The 21100-nt window shown below is 49.2% G+C and overlaps 1 protein-coding gene across 10 annotated transcripts in view; it reads left to right on the forward strand.

Annotated features, from left to right (window-relative positions):
* The window catches only part of LOC139278392 (anion exchange protein 2-like), a 347925-nt gene that overhangs the window by 115737 nt on the left and 211088 nt on the right, over positions 1 to 21100 (forward strand). For 8 of the 10 annotated variants that reach the window (XM_070897097.1, XM_070897078.1, XM_070897145.1 and 5 more), the window contains one exon: positions 12899 to 13045. In XM_070897097.1, coding sequence (XP_070753198.1) covers positions 13001 to 13045 — 45 coding nt within the window. In that variant the 5' untranslated portion in view covers positions 12899 to 13000. Of the gene's footprint in view, positions 1 to 5812; positions 5912 to 6368; positions 6563 to 12898; positions 13046 to 21100 lie in introns of those variants that run through there. The other 2 variants (XM_070897106.1, XM_070897134.1) reach the window with 2 other exon arrangements.

Below are 21100 nucleotides of genomic sequence, written 5' to 3' on the forward strand. Positions count from 1 at the left end.
CTCCCTCAGTACCGCCCCTCCGACAGTGCGGCGCTCCCTCAGTACTGCCCCTCCGACAGTGCGGCGCTCCCTCAGTACTGCCCCTCCGACAGTGCGGCGCTCCCTCCAGTACTGCCCCTCCGACAGTGCGGCGCTCCCTCAGTACTGCCCCTCCGACAGTGCGGCGCTCCCTCAGTACTGCCCCTCCGACAGTGCGGCGCTCCCTCCAGTACTGCCTCTCCGACAGTGCGGCGCTCCCTCAGTACTGCCCCTCCGACAGTGCGGCACTCCCTCAATACTGTCCCTCCGACAGTGCGGCGCTCCCTCAGTACTGCCCCTCCGACAGTGCGGCACTCCCTCAGTACTGCCCCTCCGACAGTGCGGCGCTCCCTCAGTACCGCCCCTCCGACAGTGCGGCACTCCCTCAGTACAGCCCCTCCGACAGTGCGGCACTCCCTCAGTACTGCCCCTCCGACAGTGCGGCACTCCCTCAGTACTGCCCCTCCGACAGTGCGGCGCTTCCTCCAGTACCGTCCCTCCGACAGTGCGGCGCTCCCTCAGTACTGCCCCTCCGACAGTGCGGCGCTCCCTCAGTACTGCCCCTCCGACAGTGCGGCGCTCCCTCAGTACCGGCCCTCCGACAGTGCGGCGCTCCCTCACTACCGCCCCTCCGACAGTGCGGCGCTCCCTCACTACCGCCCCTCCGACAGTGCGGCGCTCCCTCACTACAGCCCCTCCGACAGTGCGGCGCTCCCTCACTACCGTCCCTCCGACAGTGCGGCGCTCCATCAGTACTGCACCAAAGACTCGGTTAGATATTGAGCTCAGATTCTGGAGGCAGGCAGTTATAGAATGACATCAATAGGAGCGTTTGTGAATTACTCCGCAGTGTTAATGGGGATTTGGTGTGTGGCCTCCCCCTCACTCGGAATGTCGATGGGTATCGGGGACAATCTTGTTTTCTCCACATTGAATGGCGGCGATTCACTGCAGGCGAGGAAACAACTGCTGGGCTCAATTGTTGACTCACGAGTTGACGAGGCTTCTGAAGTAACCTGACGTGACTGTGTGTTGTGTAAGATTTACACCAGCTCCTTTAGACTTTCTTTTTGAAACTAAGCAAAAACTAATAAACATGAAAATTCTTTGCTGGTGTTTATGTTTGCGTTGTTCAGCGGTCGGCATGACATCGGGAAATGAAAGTGATCTGTCAAGTGGTGTGATGCACAGCCTCCTATTGAAGCGTTGTAATGTCGGCAAAGCAGCAACCAATTAGTGGCCAGCTAATTGAGTTGCATTTCGTGGTGTTTGTTGAGGGATAATTATTGACCAGGACTACCGTGCTCCTCTTCGAAATAGTGGCCGTGGGATCTTTCATGGCCACATGAGAGGGCAAACAGAGCCTCAGTTTAACATCACATCCAAAAGACGGCATTTACCGACAGTGCAGCACTCCCTCAGTACTGCCCCTCCGACAGTGCGGCACTCCCTCAGTACTGCCCCTCCGACAGTGCGGCGCTCCCTCAGTACTGCCCCTCCGAAAGTGCAGCGCTCCCTCAGTACTACCCCTCCGACAGTGCGGCGCTCCCTCAGTACTACCCCTCCGACAGTGCGGCGCTCCCTCAGTACTGCCCCTCCGAAAGTGCAGCGCTCCCTCAGTACTACCCCTCCGACAGTGCGGCGCTCCCTCAGTACTGCCCCTCCGACAGTGCGGCACTCCCTCAGTACTGCCCCTCCGACAGTGCGGCACTCCCTCAGTACTGCCCCTCCGACAGTGCGGCACTCCCTCAGTACTGCACTGGAGTGTCAGCCTGGATTTTGTGCTCAAGTTTCTGGAGAGGGACTGGTAGCCGGAGAGGGACTGGTAGCCGGAGAGGGACTGGTAGCCGGGGAGGGGGGAATTGCCAGCTCTGTGGCCCTCTTGCAGGCAGTCGTCCCTCGCTGGCAATCAAAAGCGGAAACCCTGGGTGACTTCCTAGCCCAGGACATGGATCAGAATTGCACCTACCCTGTGTGCGACAGCAGACCCAGTCCACACTCCAACTCCAGGCTGGGACAGTCCTTGTCAGGATCGTCTGGGACCACATCAAAGGTGGCACAGTTGAGTAGTTCAGGTGTTGGTGTTGATAAAGGACACAGGAGCCCTTGGTGCTATTGGTGAGGTTATTTTTTATTTGTTCAATGTGAGCAAATATTTAGTGTATTGTGTGTGTGTGTATATAACACTTCAGAGGACATTAAGAGTCAAGCACATAGTGCGGGCTGGATTCGGGTGCAGCCCAGCTTAGACCCGTTGTGGGAGGGGGGTGGGTGGGCAGGTTCCCTTCCCTGAAAGACATTCGTGCCCCAGTTGTGGGTTTTTTCGAACAAACCAATAGATTTTTGATCATTTTATCTGGTGGCAGTCCACAGATAAGCAGATTTATTGAATTCAGTTTTATAACCTGCCCTGGTGATATTTAAACTGGGTTACTGGTCTGGTCTTGTAACCATGACACTACCGTCCGTGGCAGGTGGCTGAAGCCCAGATCTGTGTATTTTCCAGCCCTGTGCTATTTCACTGGAGCACCTTGAGCAGAAACTGCAGCTTTGACTTGTTTTACTGCAGTGTAATCATGTATGACTCACCCCTTTCATTTTACCGCTGCCACCAGCTCCAAGGAATCCGGCATATAACTCTATTCTCCTTCAGATGTGATAACGTTTGTCCTGCCAAGATGGGAAAATCTTGGTTGTCAAGTCAATAATTCAGCCTCCGGGTTCTGTGCACTTGGTATCGTTGCAGTTTCTGACGTCTAAGCTTTCGCAGTGCAGCCCGGGGCTGTGTGTGTCCATCTGCCCTTCCTTCACCTGTGCCCAGCAGTCTGTTACGGTTGCTATAAAATTTTGGAGCCAGGGACACCCAGTACTGTGTAAAGGTTGGCACCAAGTTCCCAAGGATCTTCACTGCTTAGTCTGTTGATGCACACTGCCTGCAGTATCGACTCCCTCCACCACCGGCGCACGTGCTTGCAGTGTGTACTAATTGCAACAACTTGTCCAAGGTTACTTCCAGAGCACCCCTCCCTCTCCTGTGACCTCCACCACTGAGAAACACCAGTAGAAATGTCGTGGTGACACCATCCCCTCTAAGTTCCCCTCCCAGTCACACACCATCCTGAATTGGCAATATATCGCCGTCCCTTCGTCGTCGCTGGGTCACAATCCTGGAACTCCCTCCCTAACAGCACTGTGAGAGCACTTTCACCACACGGACTGCAGCGGTTCAAGAAGGCGGCTCACCACCACCTTCTCAAGGGGCAATTAGGGATGGGCAATAAATGCCGGCCTTGCCACGATGCCCTCATCCCATGAACGAATAAAAAGAAAATGGAGGAATGGATAGTGCAGTAAATTAGTCACTGACCTTGGGAGGATTAAAGATTCCTCGGCTGTTTGCTTTAAGGGCCCAATCTTAACTGAGTGCGGTCTTCTTTCTGGTTCCAGAGAATCTGGGATCAAAGCACAAAACTCATACTAACTTGACAGTGAGTCAGCACACACTGGAAAATAAAAATAAATAGCACACTGCCGCAATAGGTGAAAAATCTTCTAACTCTGGGATGGTCTAAAGTGAGCTTTACTCTGTATCTAACCCGTGCTGTACCTGCCTTGTGAGTGTTTGATGGGGCAGTGTAGAGGGAGCTTTACTCTGTATCTAACCCGTGCTGTACCTGCCCTGTGAGTGTTTGATGGGACAGTGTAGAGGGAGCTTTACTCTGTATCTAACCCGTGCTGTACCTGCCCTGGGAGTGTTTGATGGGACAGTGTAGAGGGAGCTTTACTCTGTATCTAACCCGTGCTGTACCTGCCTTGTGAGTGTTTGATGAGGCAGTGTAGAGGGAGCTTTACTCTGTATCTAACCCGTGCTGTACCTGCCCTGTGAGTGTTTGATGGGACAGTGTAGAGGGAGCTTTACTCTGTATCTAACCCGTGCTGTACCTGCCCTGTGAGTGTTTGATGGGACAGTGTAGAGGGAGCTTTACTCTGTATCTAACCCGTGCTGTACCTGCCCTGGGAGTGTTTGATGGGACAGTGTAGAGGGAGCTTTACTCTGTATCTAACCCGTGCTGTACCTGCCCTGGGAGTGTTTGATGGGACAGTGTAGAGGGAGCTTTACTCTGTATCTAACCCCGTGCTGTACCTGCCCTTGGAGTGTTTGATGGGACAGTGTAGAGGGAGCTTTACTCTGTATCTAACCCTGTGCTGTACCTGCCCTGGGAGTGTTTGATGGGACAGTGTAGAGGGAGCTTTACTCTGTATCTAACCTGTGCTGTACCTGCCCAGGGAGTGTTTGATGGGACAGTGTAGAGGGAGCTTTACTCTGTATCTAACCCCGTGCTGTGCCTGCCCTGGGAGTGTTTGATGGGACAGTGTAGAGGAAGCTTTACTCTGTATCTAACCCCGTGCTGTGCCTGCCCTGGGAGTGTTTGATGGGACAGTGTAGAGAGAGCTTTACTCTGTATCTAACCCCGTGCTGTGCCTGCCCTGGGAGTGTTTGATGGGACAGTGTAGAGGGAGCTTTACTCTGTATCTAACCCCCTGTACCTGCCCTGGGAGTGTTTGATGGGACATTGTAGAGGGAGCTTTACTCTGTATCTAACCCCCCCTGTACCTGCCCTGGGAGTGTTTGATGGGACAGTGTCGAGGGAGCTTTACTCTGTATCTAACCCGTGCTGTACCTGCCCTGGGAGTGTTTGATGGGACAGTGTAGAGGGAGCTTTACTCTGTATCTAACCCGTGCTGTACCTGCCCTGGGAGTGTTTGATGGGACATTGTAGAGGGAGCTTTACTCTGTATCTAACCTGTGCTGTACCTGCCCTGGGAGTGTTTGATGGGACAGTGTAGAGGGAGCTTTACTCTGTATCTAACCCCGTGCTGTACCTGCCCTGGGAGTGTTTGATGGGACAGTGTAGAGGAAGCTTTACTCTGTATCTAACCCCCTGTACCTGCCCTGTGAGTGTTTGATGGGACAGTGTAGAGGGAGCTTTACTCTGTATCTAACCCCCTGTACCTGCCCTGGGAGTGTTTGATGGGACAGTGTAGAGAGAGCTTTACTCTGTATCTAACCCGTGCTGTACCTGCCCTGGGAGTGTTTGATGGGACAGTGTAGAGGGAGCTTTACTCTGTATCTAACCCCCTGTACCTGCCCTGGGAGTGTTTGATGGGACAGTGTAGAGAGAGCTTTACTCTGTATCTAACCCCCTGTACCTGCCCTGGGAGTGTTTGATGGGACATTGTAGAGGGAGCTTTACTCTGTATCTAACCCCCCCCTTGTACCTGCCCTGGGAGTGTTTGATGGGACATTGTAGAGGGTGCTTTACTCTGTATCTAACCCGGGCGTGTTTGATGCTGTTACTGGGTGCCTGAAATAGAAAATGTTCCATTCGTGAGCACTAAGTCCCTCACCTTGATGAATAAATGTGCAACAAAGGGGAGGACTTAAAATAGTTTTATCAGAGTTTGTTGTGTTGGTGTAACCAGTAATCTGGCAGCTGCACCTTGCAGGGATCCACACGAGTTGCTGGTGTTTGAAGGAGGTCACTGAGGTGCCCGGGTAAATGTACACTTCGCCGTGTGTCTGCAGGATATGAAAATACATTAACCTTGGCCGTCTCCTTGAGTGTTGGCAAGTTGCACTGTGACTGCTGGGAGAGAATTAGCAGAGACAAAACAGCGGGGGCAGAATTTCACGTCGCAATCACTCTCACTTTCAATACTTGACCTCAGCTGAAATGTCGTCATATTATTCCTGACTGTAGTTTTAGTGAAATCCCCGCAGGCTGCACCTTTAAACGTGTTCCAGATGTGGGCATGGCCGTGTCTGTGAGTCGGTCTTGGAGGAATGTTTTGCCTTGCTTTTCTTTTTCTCACGAAAAGCTGAGCTTGTCAGGTTAGTCCTTCGTGCCTTGTCCGAGTGCAGTGTAGATGGTTGAAAATAGTCGCGTGAGAGAGGTTTGAAAGTTGCATTCGCCTCCGCCTGCAGCCCACACTGCTGGAGTGGAACGTGTCTCGGGCTGTCTGCGAGTGCTCCCCAGAGGAATGAATTCAGTTTCTCATCGGTGTGAGCCCCAGCGCAAAACTGTCCCCTGCCCCCCCACCCCCCCCCCCCCCCCTCCCCCCTCCACCTCTGTCCGGGCACCAAAGCCAACAGCAGGCACTGAGTTGGGGAGGAAAGGAAGAGTTGTGTTGTGTAGGGAGGGGGAGGGGGTGAGAGCAGTGTGCCAGCCGGACTTGGGAGTGTTGCAATTTCCTCTGCCGGCTGAAGTTGCTGAGAAAGTTTGCTGACTGCGATGAAAAGCCAGGGCTCTGTGCTCTGCTCACTCACGTGAGGCAGGGGAATGCAAAGGGAAGAATTCCCCTGGGAGGATGCAGCGATGTCGCAGAAATTGCAGACAGATGTCAGAGACCTTTCGCTCCTCTCTCACTTTGATCGCAACAAAAAGCCCCAGGTGTAAGGACGTGCGTCTGAAAGGTGGAGCGTCTCGTGGCCGTCACACTGTGGGGAGCGCCGCTCTCTCAGGGGCCGAGAGAGAAGCTGCAGGTAAAAGCGATGATATATAAATGGTGGGCGGGGGGGGGCGGAGGGGGAAGAGGGGGCGCCCAGGCACTCTGGTGGAAATCACTGTTCACCATATCCCGCAGTAGGTTGGCAGGGGCTTGCTCATGTTTTGCTGGGTCAGGGCTGAGAGTCTGTGCAAAGAGCTGGAAAGCACTGAGACTGAAAGTGTTTGTGATAGTGACTCATAGTTATACCGGCACCAGGAAGAACTGCGCGATTCCTGGCGGGAAACGGCACGAGCGCCAAAACCATTACATTCTAGCCGCGGGCTGGAGTCGATCGATGCGGCCGATGTCGGGTTGCTCTATTCCATCGTGTCTGCAGACAAGAATCTCCCTTCCCTACACCTTCCCCATTTTAAAATCATGTCTTCTCATTCAGCCATTTTGCAGGGGGATTGTGATGTGACATACTCACGTGTGTGTGCTTTAGTCAGACTCATTCACACATCTACTTGTGCACGTCGCCCTTGTGGGCAATGTGCTTGCACGCATGTGTATACTTGTCTGAGACACACTCGCATTTGACAATAGTACATAGAAAATAGGTGCAGGAGTAGGCCCTTCGAGCCTGTACCACCATTCAATAAGAAATGAGCCCCTGGGTAGTTGCTACTGTTCGCTATCCAGTGATCCATTCCAGAAAGAGTGCGTTTGGACAGGTGGCAAGGCTGTGTTTGCCTTCTGTGGTGGAGTGGCCCACCAGCACTTGCTGTTGAGGCTCACACACAATGGCCACTTCAGCACAGGATCTGACAGTGCAGCACTCCTTCAGTACTGCCCCTCCGACAGTGCGGCGCTCCCTCAGTACTGCCCCTCCGACAGTGCAGCACTCCTTCAGTACTGCCCCCCCTTCAGTACTGCCCCTCCGACAGTGCGGCGCTCCCTCAGTACTGCTCCTCCGACAGTGCAGCACTCCTTCAGTACTGCCCCCCCTTCAGTACTGCCCCTCCGACAGTGCGGCGCTCCCTCAGTACTGCCCCTCCAACAGTGCGGCACTCCTTCAGTACTGCCCCCCCTTCAGTACTGCCCCTCCGACAGTGCGGCACTCCTTCAGTACTGCCCCTCCGACAGTGCGGCACTCCTTCAGTACTGCCCCCCCTTCAGTACTGCCCCTTCGACAGTGCGGCACTCCTTCAGTACTGCCCCTCCGACAGTGCGGCACTCCTTCAGTACTGCCCCCCCTTCAGTACTGCCCCTCCGACAGTGCGGCGCTCCCTCAGTACTGCCCCTTCGACAGTGCGGCACTCCTTCAGTACTGCCCCCCCTTCAGTACTGCCCCTCCGACAGTGCGGCGCTCCCTCAGTACTGCCCCTCCGACAGTGCGGCTCTCCCTCAGTATTGCACTGGAAGCGTCAGGCTGGATTATGGGCTCAAGTTCCTGGAGTGGGACTTGAACCCACAACCCACTGATTCAGAGGAGATGGTGCTACCCACTGAGCCACAGCTGACACCCAATGATGGAGGAATTCAAGGACAACTACATGTGTTTTGCTTGGATGGCATTGCTGAGAGAGAGAGAGGGAAGATTCAAGGGACTGATTCTACCCACTGGTTCCTTCCACCGACCATGCGACTGGGTAGTGCAGAGTGAGATTGTACCGTACTGAGGCCGGACTGTGTCCAACCCTCCGCCTGCTCTCAAAAGCATTCTCAGCCGTGCCATGCCATGCTGCATCAGGCTTCTGCCACACCGCAAAGTGCTCCGACCACACATCAAGTCAAACACCAAGACTCCCGTCCCTCCGACACAGTCCCTCCATCACAGTCCCTCCATCACCGTCCCTCCATCAGCTCAATGACTGAGGGCCACGTATCAATCCCAAACTAATCCCACTGCCCCACTCTCTCCCCATAGCCCTGTATCAATCCCCAAACTAATCCCACTGCCCCACTCTCTCCCCATAGCCCTGTATCAATCCCAAACTAATCCCACTGCCCCGCTCTCCCCATAGCCCTGTAGCTTCCTTTACTTAAAACATTTTACCTTAAAATATTGATATTAATTCTCGGGCTAACAAGGCGTGCATTTATTGCTCGTCCCCAGTTGCTGTTGTAAAGGTGGTGGCTGCCTTCTTGAACTGTTGCTGTGGTCACTGCCTCAGAGTCCCTGTGGCAAGTCATTTCATGCTCACAGAACCATTCTGTAAAGATATTTCTTCGATCCTGTCTCCTCACTGGCTTAGACCCTCATCGTTGACACCTCAACTAGAGGAAATATTCTTCCCTTATTCACTATCAAAACCCTGCACTATTTTTGAAAAACGGAGCGACTCCTGCCAACATTGCGGAGCTTGCGTAGAGCATTCTGTGCATAACTGTCAGGTGCCAAATTAAAAAAAATAACTTTCACCCCAACAGATGGAGGATTTGAGAAGTGCTCTGCTTTCCCAGCAATTTTCCTCACAGCCCGATCTCTCCCGGCAATTTTCCTCACAGCCCGATCTTTCCCGGCATTTTTCCTCACAGCCCGATCTCTCCCGGCAATTTTCCTCACAGCCCGATCTTTCCCGGCATTTTTCCTCACAGCCCGATCTCTCCCGGTAATTTTCCTCACAGCCCGATCTTTCCCAGCATTTTTCCTCACTGCCCGATCTCTCCCGGCAATTTTCCTCACAGCCTGATCTTTCCCGGCATTTTTCCTCACAGCCTGATCTCTCCCAGCATTTTCCCTTACAAACCCGATCTCTCCCGGCAATTTTCTGCTCTCGCAGCATTTAAAATATATATTTTTATGAATCGGCTCCCCGACAAACTGCCAACTTGCATGCGCAGTCTGCTTCCTCTTCATTGGCTGCAGTCGCCTCCTTAAAATAACACCTCTATTAAATATCTCTGGGATGGGCTGTCACCATTTTCAAAATAATTCCCAGCTGGTGGAAGGACACCTTTCTGGGAATGGGGAGTCTCCTTTTTGGAAAGGACAGAGTTGGGTGCCAATAGTGAAATAAGTCACTGATTGAGCTCCTGCTCTTCAGTGTTAATCCCTGGTGACCAAGGCAGCCAGGCCGTTGAGTGGAAAAGGCGAGTGAGTGCGAGTGTGCGAACCTGAACGAGTATTACTGCCGTACGAGGTGTTGGGCCATCTCCCCTCAAGTAACCTGTGTAGATCTGAGCATCCACACCCAGGCAGGTCGTTAACCGCAAGGCCGTGGAGCCAAGTAACTAAGGTGATCACAGGCATCCAGCTTATGAAGAAAGGTTCAGGAATTCCAGCTTGTTTGCTTCGACTTGGCCCATTTGAGGCTTTTGAGGTTATAAAGCAGATTGATGGGAGTTGCAGCAGTTGAAATGTTGAGTGTGGTGAAATATCCAGCAAGGCACGAATTTAATAATTACAACTGTGGCAGAGACTGCTGTCAGCGCACAGCATGCCTGATGTTATGTGACAAACCAAAAGGTTAGCTATCAGTGGGAGAGCCTCAGAACCGGTGCCAAGAGAACTTGTTACCGGAATTCAGCAAAAAGAGAGGAGAGAATGAGTAGAGCGCAAGATGACCGAGATATCCACACTACTTGCATTGAATCAGAAACACGGACTCTTGCAGCACGAAAATCACAACACAGACCCAGGCCGCTCGACCTCAGCAGTCCATGTTGGTGTTTATCCTCCACACGAGCAGTATCCTAATCCTAATCCCATGTGCCCACCCTGTCCCCACATCCCTTTGTCCCCGTTCCTTCACCCCCCCCCCCCCAATCTCACCTGTCCTTCAATGTTGACCCGGTCTCTGTCTTAGTCACCAACTCCGGGAGTGAATTCCGCAGCCTCACAACCCTCTGTGGAGAAGGGTTCCTCTTTTTGTTTTTAGGATGTGGCCATCGCTGGCAAGAAGTGCTTGCTGACATTACCCCTGAACGGCCTGGCTCTGATTGTAAGGTGATGCCCCTTGTTCTGGATCCCACCCCCCCCCCGGCCCCGCAGAGGAAATAGTTTCTTTCTACCTATGCTATTGAATCCATTAATCATTTTAAACACTTCAATTAGATCATCCCTTAATCTTTTAAACTAAGAATACCAGCCTAGTCTATAACTCAGGTGAGAGTTGTCTACAGCCTTCTTGACAGTAGTGAAATACGAAGAACAGGTACAGAAATTGATCAAAAAGGCTAATGGGATACTAGCCTTTATATCTCGAGGAATAGAATACAAGGAGGTTGAAGTTATGCTGCAGCTGTACAAAGCCCTGGTTCGACCACACCTGGAGCACTGAGCAGTTCTGGGCACCACAACTTAGGAAGGATATATTATTGGCCTTGGAGGGAGTGCAGAATGATACCCGCACTCCAGGGGTTAAATTACAAGGAGAGATTACTTAGAATTTAGATCTGATCGAAGTTTTCAAGATATTGAGGGGAACAGGTGGGGTAGATAGAGAGAAACTATTTCTGCTTGTTGGGGAGTCTAGAACTGGGGGACACAGTCTAAAAGTTAAAGCCAGACCTTTCAGGAGTGAAATTAGGAAACACTTTGACACACAAAGGGTGGTAGAAATTTGGAATTCTCTTCTGCAAACGTCGGTTGATGTTAGATCAATTGTTAATTTTAAATCTGTGATTGATATCTTTCTTTTAACCAAAGGTATTAAGGGATATGGGCCAAAGGCGGGTATATGGAGTTAGGTTGCAGATCAGCCGTGATCTCATTGAATGGTGGAGCAGGCTCGAGGGGCTCAATGGCCTCCTCCTGTTCCGATGTTCCTAGATCATAGATGCAAAGTAGTTATAATGGGAGATTTTAATTTTCTCACAGACTGGGAGATGCAGAACAACTCAAATAATAAAGGCAATTAATTTCTAGAATGTATTCAGGATGGTTTTCTGGAACATTATGTTTTAGAACTGATAAGGGAACAGGCCATACTGGATTTAGTGATAAATCCAGGGATATAGACACATTCAGTGAATGGACAAAACTGGCAGAAGGAGTTCAACTGGCAGGAGGGGATGTGTGAAGTCATCCACTTTGGATCCAAGAAAGACAAATTGGAATATTTTCTTACTGGTGAGAGACGAGGAACTGTCGAGGAACAAAGGGATTTGGAAAGAAAAAAAGACTTGCATTTATATAGCACCTTTCACAACCACCGGATGTCTCAAAGCGCTTTACAGCCAAAGGGGCTGCAGTACAAAGGGAAGTGATGCTTCAGTTGTCGTCATCATAGGCAGTCCCTCGAAATCGAGGAAGACTTACTTCCACTCTAAAAGTGAGTTCTCAGGTGACTGAACAGTCCAATACGGGAATTAAAGTCTCGGTCACAGATGGGACAGACAGTGGTTGAGGGAAAGGGTGGGTGGGACAGGTTTGCCGCACGCTCCTTCCGCTGCCTGCGCTTGGTTTCTGCATGCTCTCGGCGACGAGACTCGAGGTGCTCAGCGCCCTCCTGGATGCACTTCCTCCACTTAGGGCGGTCCTTGGCCAGGGACTCCCAGGTGTCGGTGGGGATGTTGCACTTTATCAGGGAGGCTTTGAGGGTGTCCTTGAAATATTTCCTCTACCCACCTGGGCTAACCTTGGTACAGAGTCTTGGTTAGACCTCATCTTGAGCACTGCCCTCAGGAAGGATATATGGAGGGGGGGGCAGCACAGATTCACCAGAATGACACCGGGATTTAGATGGTTAAATTATGAGGACAGGTTGCATAAACTTGGCTTGAATTTCCTTAAGTTTAAAAGGTTGAGAGGTGATCCATTTGAGATATTTAAAATGATTGAAGAATTTCATAGGGTCGAGAGTAATAATTTTCCCTAATGGGGGGAGTCCAGAACAGGAGGGAATGGTTTTAAAATTGGAGCATGTCCTTTTAGGAGTGAAATCAGGAAACAATTTTTCCATGAAAGGGTAGTGGAAATCTGGAACTCTCTCCCCAAAAGGCTGTAGGTGGGAGGAGTCAATTTACGCTTTCAAGACGATAGATTTTTGTTGGGCATGGGTATCGAGGGATATGGAGCAAAGGCTGGTAAATGGAGTTGAGGTTTTTCACATGGTGACATGAGGAAATAATAGAATGGTAGACCAGGTTCGAGGGGCTGAATGGCCTACTCCTGTTCCTAACTAACATAATGTACAGCAATTTGGGAAGAGGAGCTGGTCGGTGGGAAGGGGTTTCAGCTGTACAGAATTCGGAGCTGGGAGACGAAAAACGAAGGCACCTGCAGCACCACCTCTGGCAGCAGGGTGATATTACAGCGTGATGAGTTTACATAGGCTGTTTCCAGTACAAATGTGGATTTAGGAAATTATAGTGGGAAACGTTGATATGGAAGTGTGACAAGAGGAAGTGATGAATTTTGTTTCTTTTGAATCTCATTTTCTAGGTTATGCTGTCCCAAAGACATTCACTGAATTTGCGTGAGAAGGAAAAAGGTTAAAAAGTGACGTCTTTAGATACGTCCTGATTGCGACATTGAATTGGCGCGATGGACTCGCCGGATTCGCCAGAGATTCACATCGATGTTCAGGGTGTAAGTAGCCACAACCCTTCTTCCAGTATAACTGGCTGATGTACGTTCCCCTGGGAACTGATCATTTGGGGAAATGTTTGGTGGGGGCGGGGGGGTGGGGTGGGGGGGGGCGAGTTCTATTAGCTCCAAAGGAGAATGAGATAATGGTCCAAAAATTGCTGGTAAAATAATGTTGAATTAACCGCGCTCGCTCGCTATTATTAGTTTGTAAAATAAGCAGCAATTTGCGGCGAGGAGATCTGTCTTGGCAGTATCTTTGTTCCAGTCTTGCTGTTAGTGAAGGTAGGTAACAATTTTCAGGATGCAAAGCTCTTTTGACACTTGCAAAACGCAAATTAGCTCGATTTTACCAACAATGTACGGTCCACAGATCTGTGCCGGTGTTTATGCTCCACACCAGCCTCCTCACACCCCTCTTCACCTCACCCCATCATCACAACTTCTATTCCTTTCTCGCTCATGTGTTTATCCAGCTTCCCCTCAACTACTCCCTGTGGCAGTAAGTTCCACATTCTCACCACTCTGGATAAAAATCTTTCTCCTGAATTCCAGATTGGATTTATTAGTAATTATCTTATACTTATGGCCTCTAGTTTTGGTCTCCACCCACGAGTGGAAACATCATCTCTACGTCTATCCTTTCAAACCCTTTCATAATTTTAAAGACCTTTATCAGGTCACTCCTCAGTCTTAGAATGACAGAATCAAATTCACACATCATCCAGCGAGTTTGGGAGGAGTCGTAGAAAGGCTGGGGCTCTTTGGTAGAGAAAAGAACCCCAGCTTGTTCAGTCTTTTCTGATAGGTAAAGCCTCTCAGTTCTGGTATTACTCTTGTAAATCTTGTCGGTGATGCTGCCTTTCGGATGAGACATTAAACTGAGGCCCTGTCTGTCCCCTCATAAATGCAAAAGGTCTCACTGCATGCTCTTCAACAAGAGCAGGGGAGTTTCCTTTCAGAAAATAATTTTTCGGACACAGTATATGAGTCATCATCATAGGCAGTCTCTCGGAATCGAGGAAGACTTGCTTCCACTCTTAGAATGAGTCCTTAGGTGGCTGAACAGTCCAGTACGAGAGCCACAGACCCTGTCACAGGTGGGACAGACAGTGGTTAAAGGAAAGGGAGGGTGGGACAGATTTGCCACACACTCCTTCCGCTGCCTGCGCTTGGCTCTCGGCATTGAGACTCGAGGTGCTCAGCGCCCTCCCAAATGCACTTCCTCCACTTAGGGTGGTCTTTGGCCCAGGGACTCCCAGGTGTCGGTGGGGATGTTGCACTTTATCAGGGAGGCTTTGAGGGTGTCCTTGTAAAGTTTCCTCTGCCCACCTTTGGCTCGTTTGCCGTGTAGGAGTTCCGAGTAGAGCGCTTGCTTTGGGAGTCTAGTATCTGGCATGCGGACAATGTGTCCCACCCAATGGAGCTGATCAAGTGTGGTCAGTGCTTCAATGCTGGGGATGTTGGCCTGGTCGAGGACACTGATGTTGGTGCGTCTATCCTCCCAAGGGATTCGCAGGATCTTGCGGAGACATCGTTGGTGATATGTCTCCATCGACTTGAGGTGTCTTCTGCACATGGTCCATGTCTCTGAGCCATACAGAAGGGCGGGTATTACTACAGCTCTGTAGATCATGAGCTTGGTGCTAGATTTGAGGGCCTGGTCTTCAAACACTCTTTTCCTCAGGTGGTGGTATTGGATCTCGTCATCAATGTCTGCTCTTGTTGATAAGAGGCTCCCTGCCATTCACTCATTAACCTCTTGAGGACCAATTCAAAATTCCCAAACATAACTGGGTTACAGCATCCTCTTTTATTTGTTCTTTCTAATTCTTCTCTTACTTTTCCTTTCTGTCTCCTTTTTCTCTCTCTCAATCCACTCTCTTTACCCCTCCCCCCCCATACTTCTCTTTCTGTATGTAACTTGCATCTAATTCGCCTGTTTTCCTTCACCATCATTCGCTCTGTTTCTTTCTCTATCCTTTTCTTTCATTGGTTAAGGAGACAGACCATTGGACCCGGCATTCGTGAGGTCCCAGATGCCTTGTTGGCCTCACTGCAACGTTACTAATTTGCATTAACAACAGAAGTTTAGTGCGATCAAAGGCCCTGTTCTCACCACTTGCCGCGTCACTCCAGCAGTTTCTGCCCATTGACTCCACTCCAACAGAGATCTCATCTTTAGCGGGGAGACAGGAGAAAGCGGCATGTCTGTAGTTTACCTTTGTTCTGTTGGAGTGGGCCACCGAGACAGTCACAAAACAAATTTTGAACCGTTTTGAAATCGGGAGCCATTTCTCCCCCAGCATGATTGCAGCTACTTCTGTTCGTTTGGCACCACGACACCAAGCCTGACGTAAGATTTGTTGCTATGTTCCGGTTGTGCCTGTCATCACCTAATTGTGTGGGGGAGGGTCACGCCTGCTGATTGGCTGAGAATTTTCTGAACCAGTTTGCAGCCTTACCCTGCAGTATAACCACTGATGGTCTCCCACCTTCCACCCTCCATGACCTTGAGCTATTTCAAAACTCTGCTGCCCCATCTCCTAACCCACACCAAGTTCCATTCACCCCATCACCCCTGTGCCTGCTGAGCTACATTGGTTCCCGGTCCAGCAGCACCTCAAATTTGCAATTCTCATCCTTGTTTTCAAATCCCTCCAAGTTCAGAGAAGGTTCACGAGGATTCCCGAGATGAAGGGGTTGTCTTGTGAAGAAAGGTTGAGTAGGTTGGGCCTATACTAATTGGAGTTTAGAAGAATGAGAGGTAATCTTCTTGAAACGTATAAGATTCTGCGGGGGCTTGACAGGGTAGATGTTTCCCCTCGTGGGGGAATCTAGAACTAGGGGGGCATAGTTTCAGAATAAAGGGTTGCCCATTTAAAACGGAAATGAGGAGGAATTTCTTCTCTCAGACGATGGCGAATCTGGAATTCTCTACTCCCAGAGAGCAGTGGAGGCTGGATCATTGAATATATTTAAGTGGAGATAGACAGATTTTTGAATGATAAGGAAGTCGAGGGTTATGGGGAGCGGGCAGGGAAGTGGAGTTGAGGCCAGTCCTGATCTTTTTAAATGGCGGAGAAGGCTCGAGGGGCCAAATGGCCGACTCCTGCTCCTATTTCTTATGTTCTTATGTTCTCACCTTTCCCTACCTGTATTTCCCCTACAGCCCCACAAACCTCTGAAATCTCTGAACCCCTCCAAATCTGGCCTCTTGAGCATCCCGATTTACATCGCCCCAACATCAGCTGCTGAGGCCCCAAGCTCTGGAATTCCCTCCCTAAATCTCTTTACATCTCTTGCCTCCTTTACAACGCTCCTTAAAACCTACCTCTTTGACCAAGCTTTTCACACCTGTCCTAATAGCTCCTTATGTGGCTCGGTGTCGTGTCTTATTTGATTACGCTCCTGTCATGCACCATGGGATGTTGTCCTACATTAAGTGCGCTATATAAATGCAAGATGTTGACTTATGTTAGTGGGGCGTTGTGAGGTAATTTAAAGGAGTCATAAATATCTGATAGAAATGTGGGACCGTGTTGAGGCAGAATAGAGTTGGATTTTATGGACAGGACATGTTAGTGCAATGGATTCAAGCAACACCTGGAATTTCAATCCATTACCTCCATCTCACACCAGCTGTGTAAACCTAAGAAGGGACCGGCCGCGTAGTGGTTCTATTACTGGACCAGTAATCCAGAGTTATGAGTTAAAATCCCACTATGGCAGCTGGGGAATTTAAATTCAGTTCAATAAATCTGCAATAAAAAGCTGGAATCAGTAATGGTGATCATAAAAACCCATCTGGTGTACTGATGTTCTTTAAGGAAGGAAATCTTCCGCCCTTACCCGGTCTGGCCTATATGTGACTCCAAACCCACAGCAATGTGGTTGACTCTTAACTGCCCTCTGAAATGCCAGCTAGACACTCCGTTGTAAACAACCGCTACAAAAAACAATAATAAGAATAAAACTGGACGGACCACCCGTTACCGACCTCGGCACTGGCTACGGACATTACAACAGCACACCCAGTCCAGTCGACCCTGCAAAGTCTTCCTCACCAACAGAAACTAGGGTCTTGAACTTAAGGAAAGGTAACTTCGATGGTTTGAGGCGTGAATTGACTAGAATAGACTGGCAAATTATACTTAAAGGATTGACGGTGGATAGGCAATGGCAAACATTTAAAGATCACGTGGATGAACTTCAACAATTGTACATCCCTGTCTGGAGTAAAAATAAAATGGGGAAGGTGGCTCAACCGTGGCTAACAAGGGAAATTAAGGAAGTGTTGAATCCAAGGAAGAGGCATATAAATTGGCCAGAAAAAGCAGCAAACCTGAGGACTGGGAGAAATTTAGAATTCAGCAGAGGAGGACAAAGGATTTAATTAAGAGGGTAAAATAGAGTACGAGAGGAAGCTTGCTGGGAACATAAAAACTGACTGCAAATGTTTCTATAGATATGTGAAGAGAAAAAGATTAGTGAAGACAAACTTGGGTCCTTGCAGTCGGGTTCAGGTGAATTTATAATGGGGAACAAAGAAAAGGCAGACCAACTGAACATATACTTTGGTTCTGTCTTCACGAAGGAAGACACAAATAACTTTCTGGAAGTACTATGCCACCGAAGGTCTACTGAGAAGGAGGAACTGAAGGATATCCTTATTGGGCGGGAAATTGTGTTCGGGAAATTGATGGGATTGAAGGCCGATAAATCCCCAGGGCCTGATAGGCTGCATCCCAGAGTACTTAAGGAAATGGCCCGAGAAATAGTGGATGCATTGGTGATCATTTTCCAACATTCTATTGACTCTGGATCAGTTCCTATGGACTGGAGGGGAGCTAATGTAACACCATTTTCTAAAAAGGGAGGGAGAGAGAAAACGGGTAATTATAGACCGGTTAGCTTGACATCCGTAGTGGGGAAAATGTTGGAATCAATTATTAAAGATGAAATAGCAACGCGGTTGGAAAGCAGTGACAGGATCGGTCCAAGTCAGCATGGATTTATGAAAGGGAAATCATGCTTGACAAATTCTCTAGAATTTTCTGAGGATGTAACTGGTAGAGTGGACAAGGGAGAACCAGTGGATGTGGTGTATTTGGACTTTCAAAAGGCTTTTGACAAGAACCCACACGAGATTGTTGCGCAAAATTAAAGCACATGGTATTGGGGGTAATGTATTGACGTGGATAGAGAATTGATTGGCAGACAGGAAACAGAGAGTCGGGATAAACGGGTCCTTTTCAGAATGGCAGGCAGTGACTAGTGGGGTGCCGCAGGGTTCAGTGCTCAGACCCCAGCTATTTACAATATACATTAATGATTTAGATGAAGGAATTGAATGTAATATCTCCAAGTTTGCAGATGACACTAAGCTGGGTGGTGGTGTGAGCTGTGAGGAGAATGCTAAGAGGCTGCAGGGTGACTTGGACAGGTTAGATGAGTGGGCAAATGCATGACAGATGCAGTATAATGTGGTTAACTATGAGGTTGTCCACTTTGGGTGCAAAAACAGGAAGACAATATTATCTGAATGGTGACAGATTAGGAAAAGGGGAGGTTCAATGGGACCTGGGTGTCATGGTACATCAATCATTGAAATTTGGCATGCAGGTACAACAAGCGGTGAAGAAGGCAAATGGCATGTTGGCCTTCATAGCTCGGGGATTTGAGTATAGGAGCGGGGAGGTCTTACTGCAGTTGTACAGGGCCTTGGTGAGGCCACACCTGGAAAATTGTGTTCAGTTTTGGTCTCCTAATCTGAGGAAGGACGTTCTTGCTATTGGGGGAGTGCAGCGAAGGTTCACCAGATTGATTCCCGGGATGGCAGGACTGATATATGAGGAGAGACTGGATCAACTGGGCTTGTATCCACTGGAGTTTAGAAGAATGAGAGGGAATCTCATAGAAACATAGAAAATTCTGACGGGATTGGACAGGTTACAGGCAGGAAGAATGTTCCCGTTGCTGCGGAGTTCCAGAACCAGGGGTCACAGTCTAAGAATAAGGGGTAAGCCATTTAGGACCAAGATGAGGAGAAACTTCTTCACTCAGAGAATTGTGAACCTGTGGAATTCTCTACCGCAGAAAGTTGTTGAGACCAGTTCGTTAGATATATTCAAGAGGGAGTTAGATATGGCCCTTACGGCTAAAGGGATCATGGGGTATGGAGAGAAAGCAGGAAAGGGGTACTGAGGTGAATGATTAGCCATGATCTTATTGAATGGTGGTGCAGGCTCGAAGGGCCGAATGGCCTGCTCATGCAGCTAATTTTTATGTTTCTATGATTGCTAAAAATAGTAAAATATAAAAACCCATTAAACCGATCTATGTCGGTGGTTGATTTCAATTTGAAATAGCATCTATCGACCTAAGCCTCCCAATTTACTCGGCACCTGGTGTGCGTAGCATGTGTGACATTATTTCGCCTATACGTGAAGTGTGAGCAATTGCTCTTCCCTTTGAAAAATGAGCGCTGCAAAAAAAAAGAAACGTGGACAGTGAGCGGAATGCATAATATTTTTTCACCAACATGGACTCGAAGGCTGTCAGCCTGATTAGTCAGGAGAGCATCGCGTGTGCAAGGAGGACAATTTGAATCGCCATTTTTCGAGGAAACATCCTAATTATGGCAGCAACTTAACAACTGAGGAAAGAGCAAGGAAAGCTGAGCAAATCGCTACTAACTTAAAAGCTCAGCAAAACATTTTTGTGCGACAAGCTACAGTTCAGGAAGCTACAAAGGCAAGTTATGTTCTGGCGTTTAAAATCGCTAAACAAAATGAGCCTTTTGCTGAAGTGGTGTTTTTGAAAGACTGCATGGTCGTTGTTGCTGGCATGCTCTACCCCGAATACCCGCAAAAAATTGAGAAGATTAGTTTGTCACGAAGAACTATTACTCGTCATGTGGAAGTGATTGATGAAGACTTGCCTTCTGAGTTGAACAAGTTGTGTTTGTGTTCTGACTTGAGCAATACAGTTGTGTGGTAAAATGAACAAACAACTCAATGATGCAATTTTCTAACAGTGCATCTTTCAACAATATTATTTTAACGCAGTGTTGATTTTAAAACAAAGTTATGTTGTCCCTGTTTGAACATGAATTGTTTGTTTCTTGAGCATTTATGGCCCGTCTTGCAATTTCCATACCCAGATGTGGCCCCCAGACCGAAAAATTTGCCCACCCCTGCTTTAGACAAGGCTAAGCGATCTGACAATCAACGGATCAGTTCAAAGCTCTGCAGTCCTGCCAGATTCAGTCGTCAATGGTGGTGGACCATTAAACCACTAACGGGAGGAGGAGGCTCCATAAATAACCCCATCCTCAATGATGGTGGAACCTTGAGTGCAAAAGACAAGGCTGAAGCGTTTACAACCATCTTCAGCCAGAAGTGCCAAGCGAATGATCCATATCGGCCTCCTCCTGAGGTCCCCACCATCACAGAAGCCGGTCTTCAGCCAATTTTAATTCACTCCATGTGATATAAAGAAAGGACTGAGTGCACTGGATACAGCAAAGGCTCTGGGCCCTGACACCATCCTGGCTGTCGTGCTGAAGACTCGTGCTCCAGAACTAGCCGCGCCTCTAGCCAAGCTGTTCCAGTACAGCTACAACACTGGCATCTGTCAGACAATGTGGAAAACTGCCCAGGTATGTCATGTCCTCAAAAAGTAGGACAAATCCAATTTATCCAATTACCGCCCCATCAGTCTACTGTCAATCATCAGCAAAGTGATGTAAGGTGTCATCGACAGTGCTATCAAGTGGCACCTACTCACCAATAACCAGCTCACCGATGCTCAGTTTGGGTTCTGCCAGACCACTCGGCTCCAAACCTCATTACAGCCTTGGTCCAAACATGGACAAAAGAGCTGAATTCCAGAGGTGAGGTGAGAGTGACTGCCCTCGACATCAAGGCAACATTTGACCGAGTGAGGCATCAAGGAGCCCCAGTAAAACTGGAGTCGGTGGGACTCAGGGGTAAAACTCTCCACTGTCATACCCAGCACAAAGGAAGATGGCTCTGGAGGTTGGAGGTCAATCAT

This window comes from Pristiophorus japonicus, chromosome 1 (genome assembly GCF_044704955.1).
Source record: "Pristiophorus japonicus isolate sPriJap1 chromosome 1, sPriJap1.hap1, whole genome shotgun sequence".
NCBI lineage: Eukaryota > Metazoa > Chordata > Chondrichthyes > Pristiophoridae > Pristiophorus > Pristiophorus japonicus.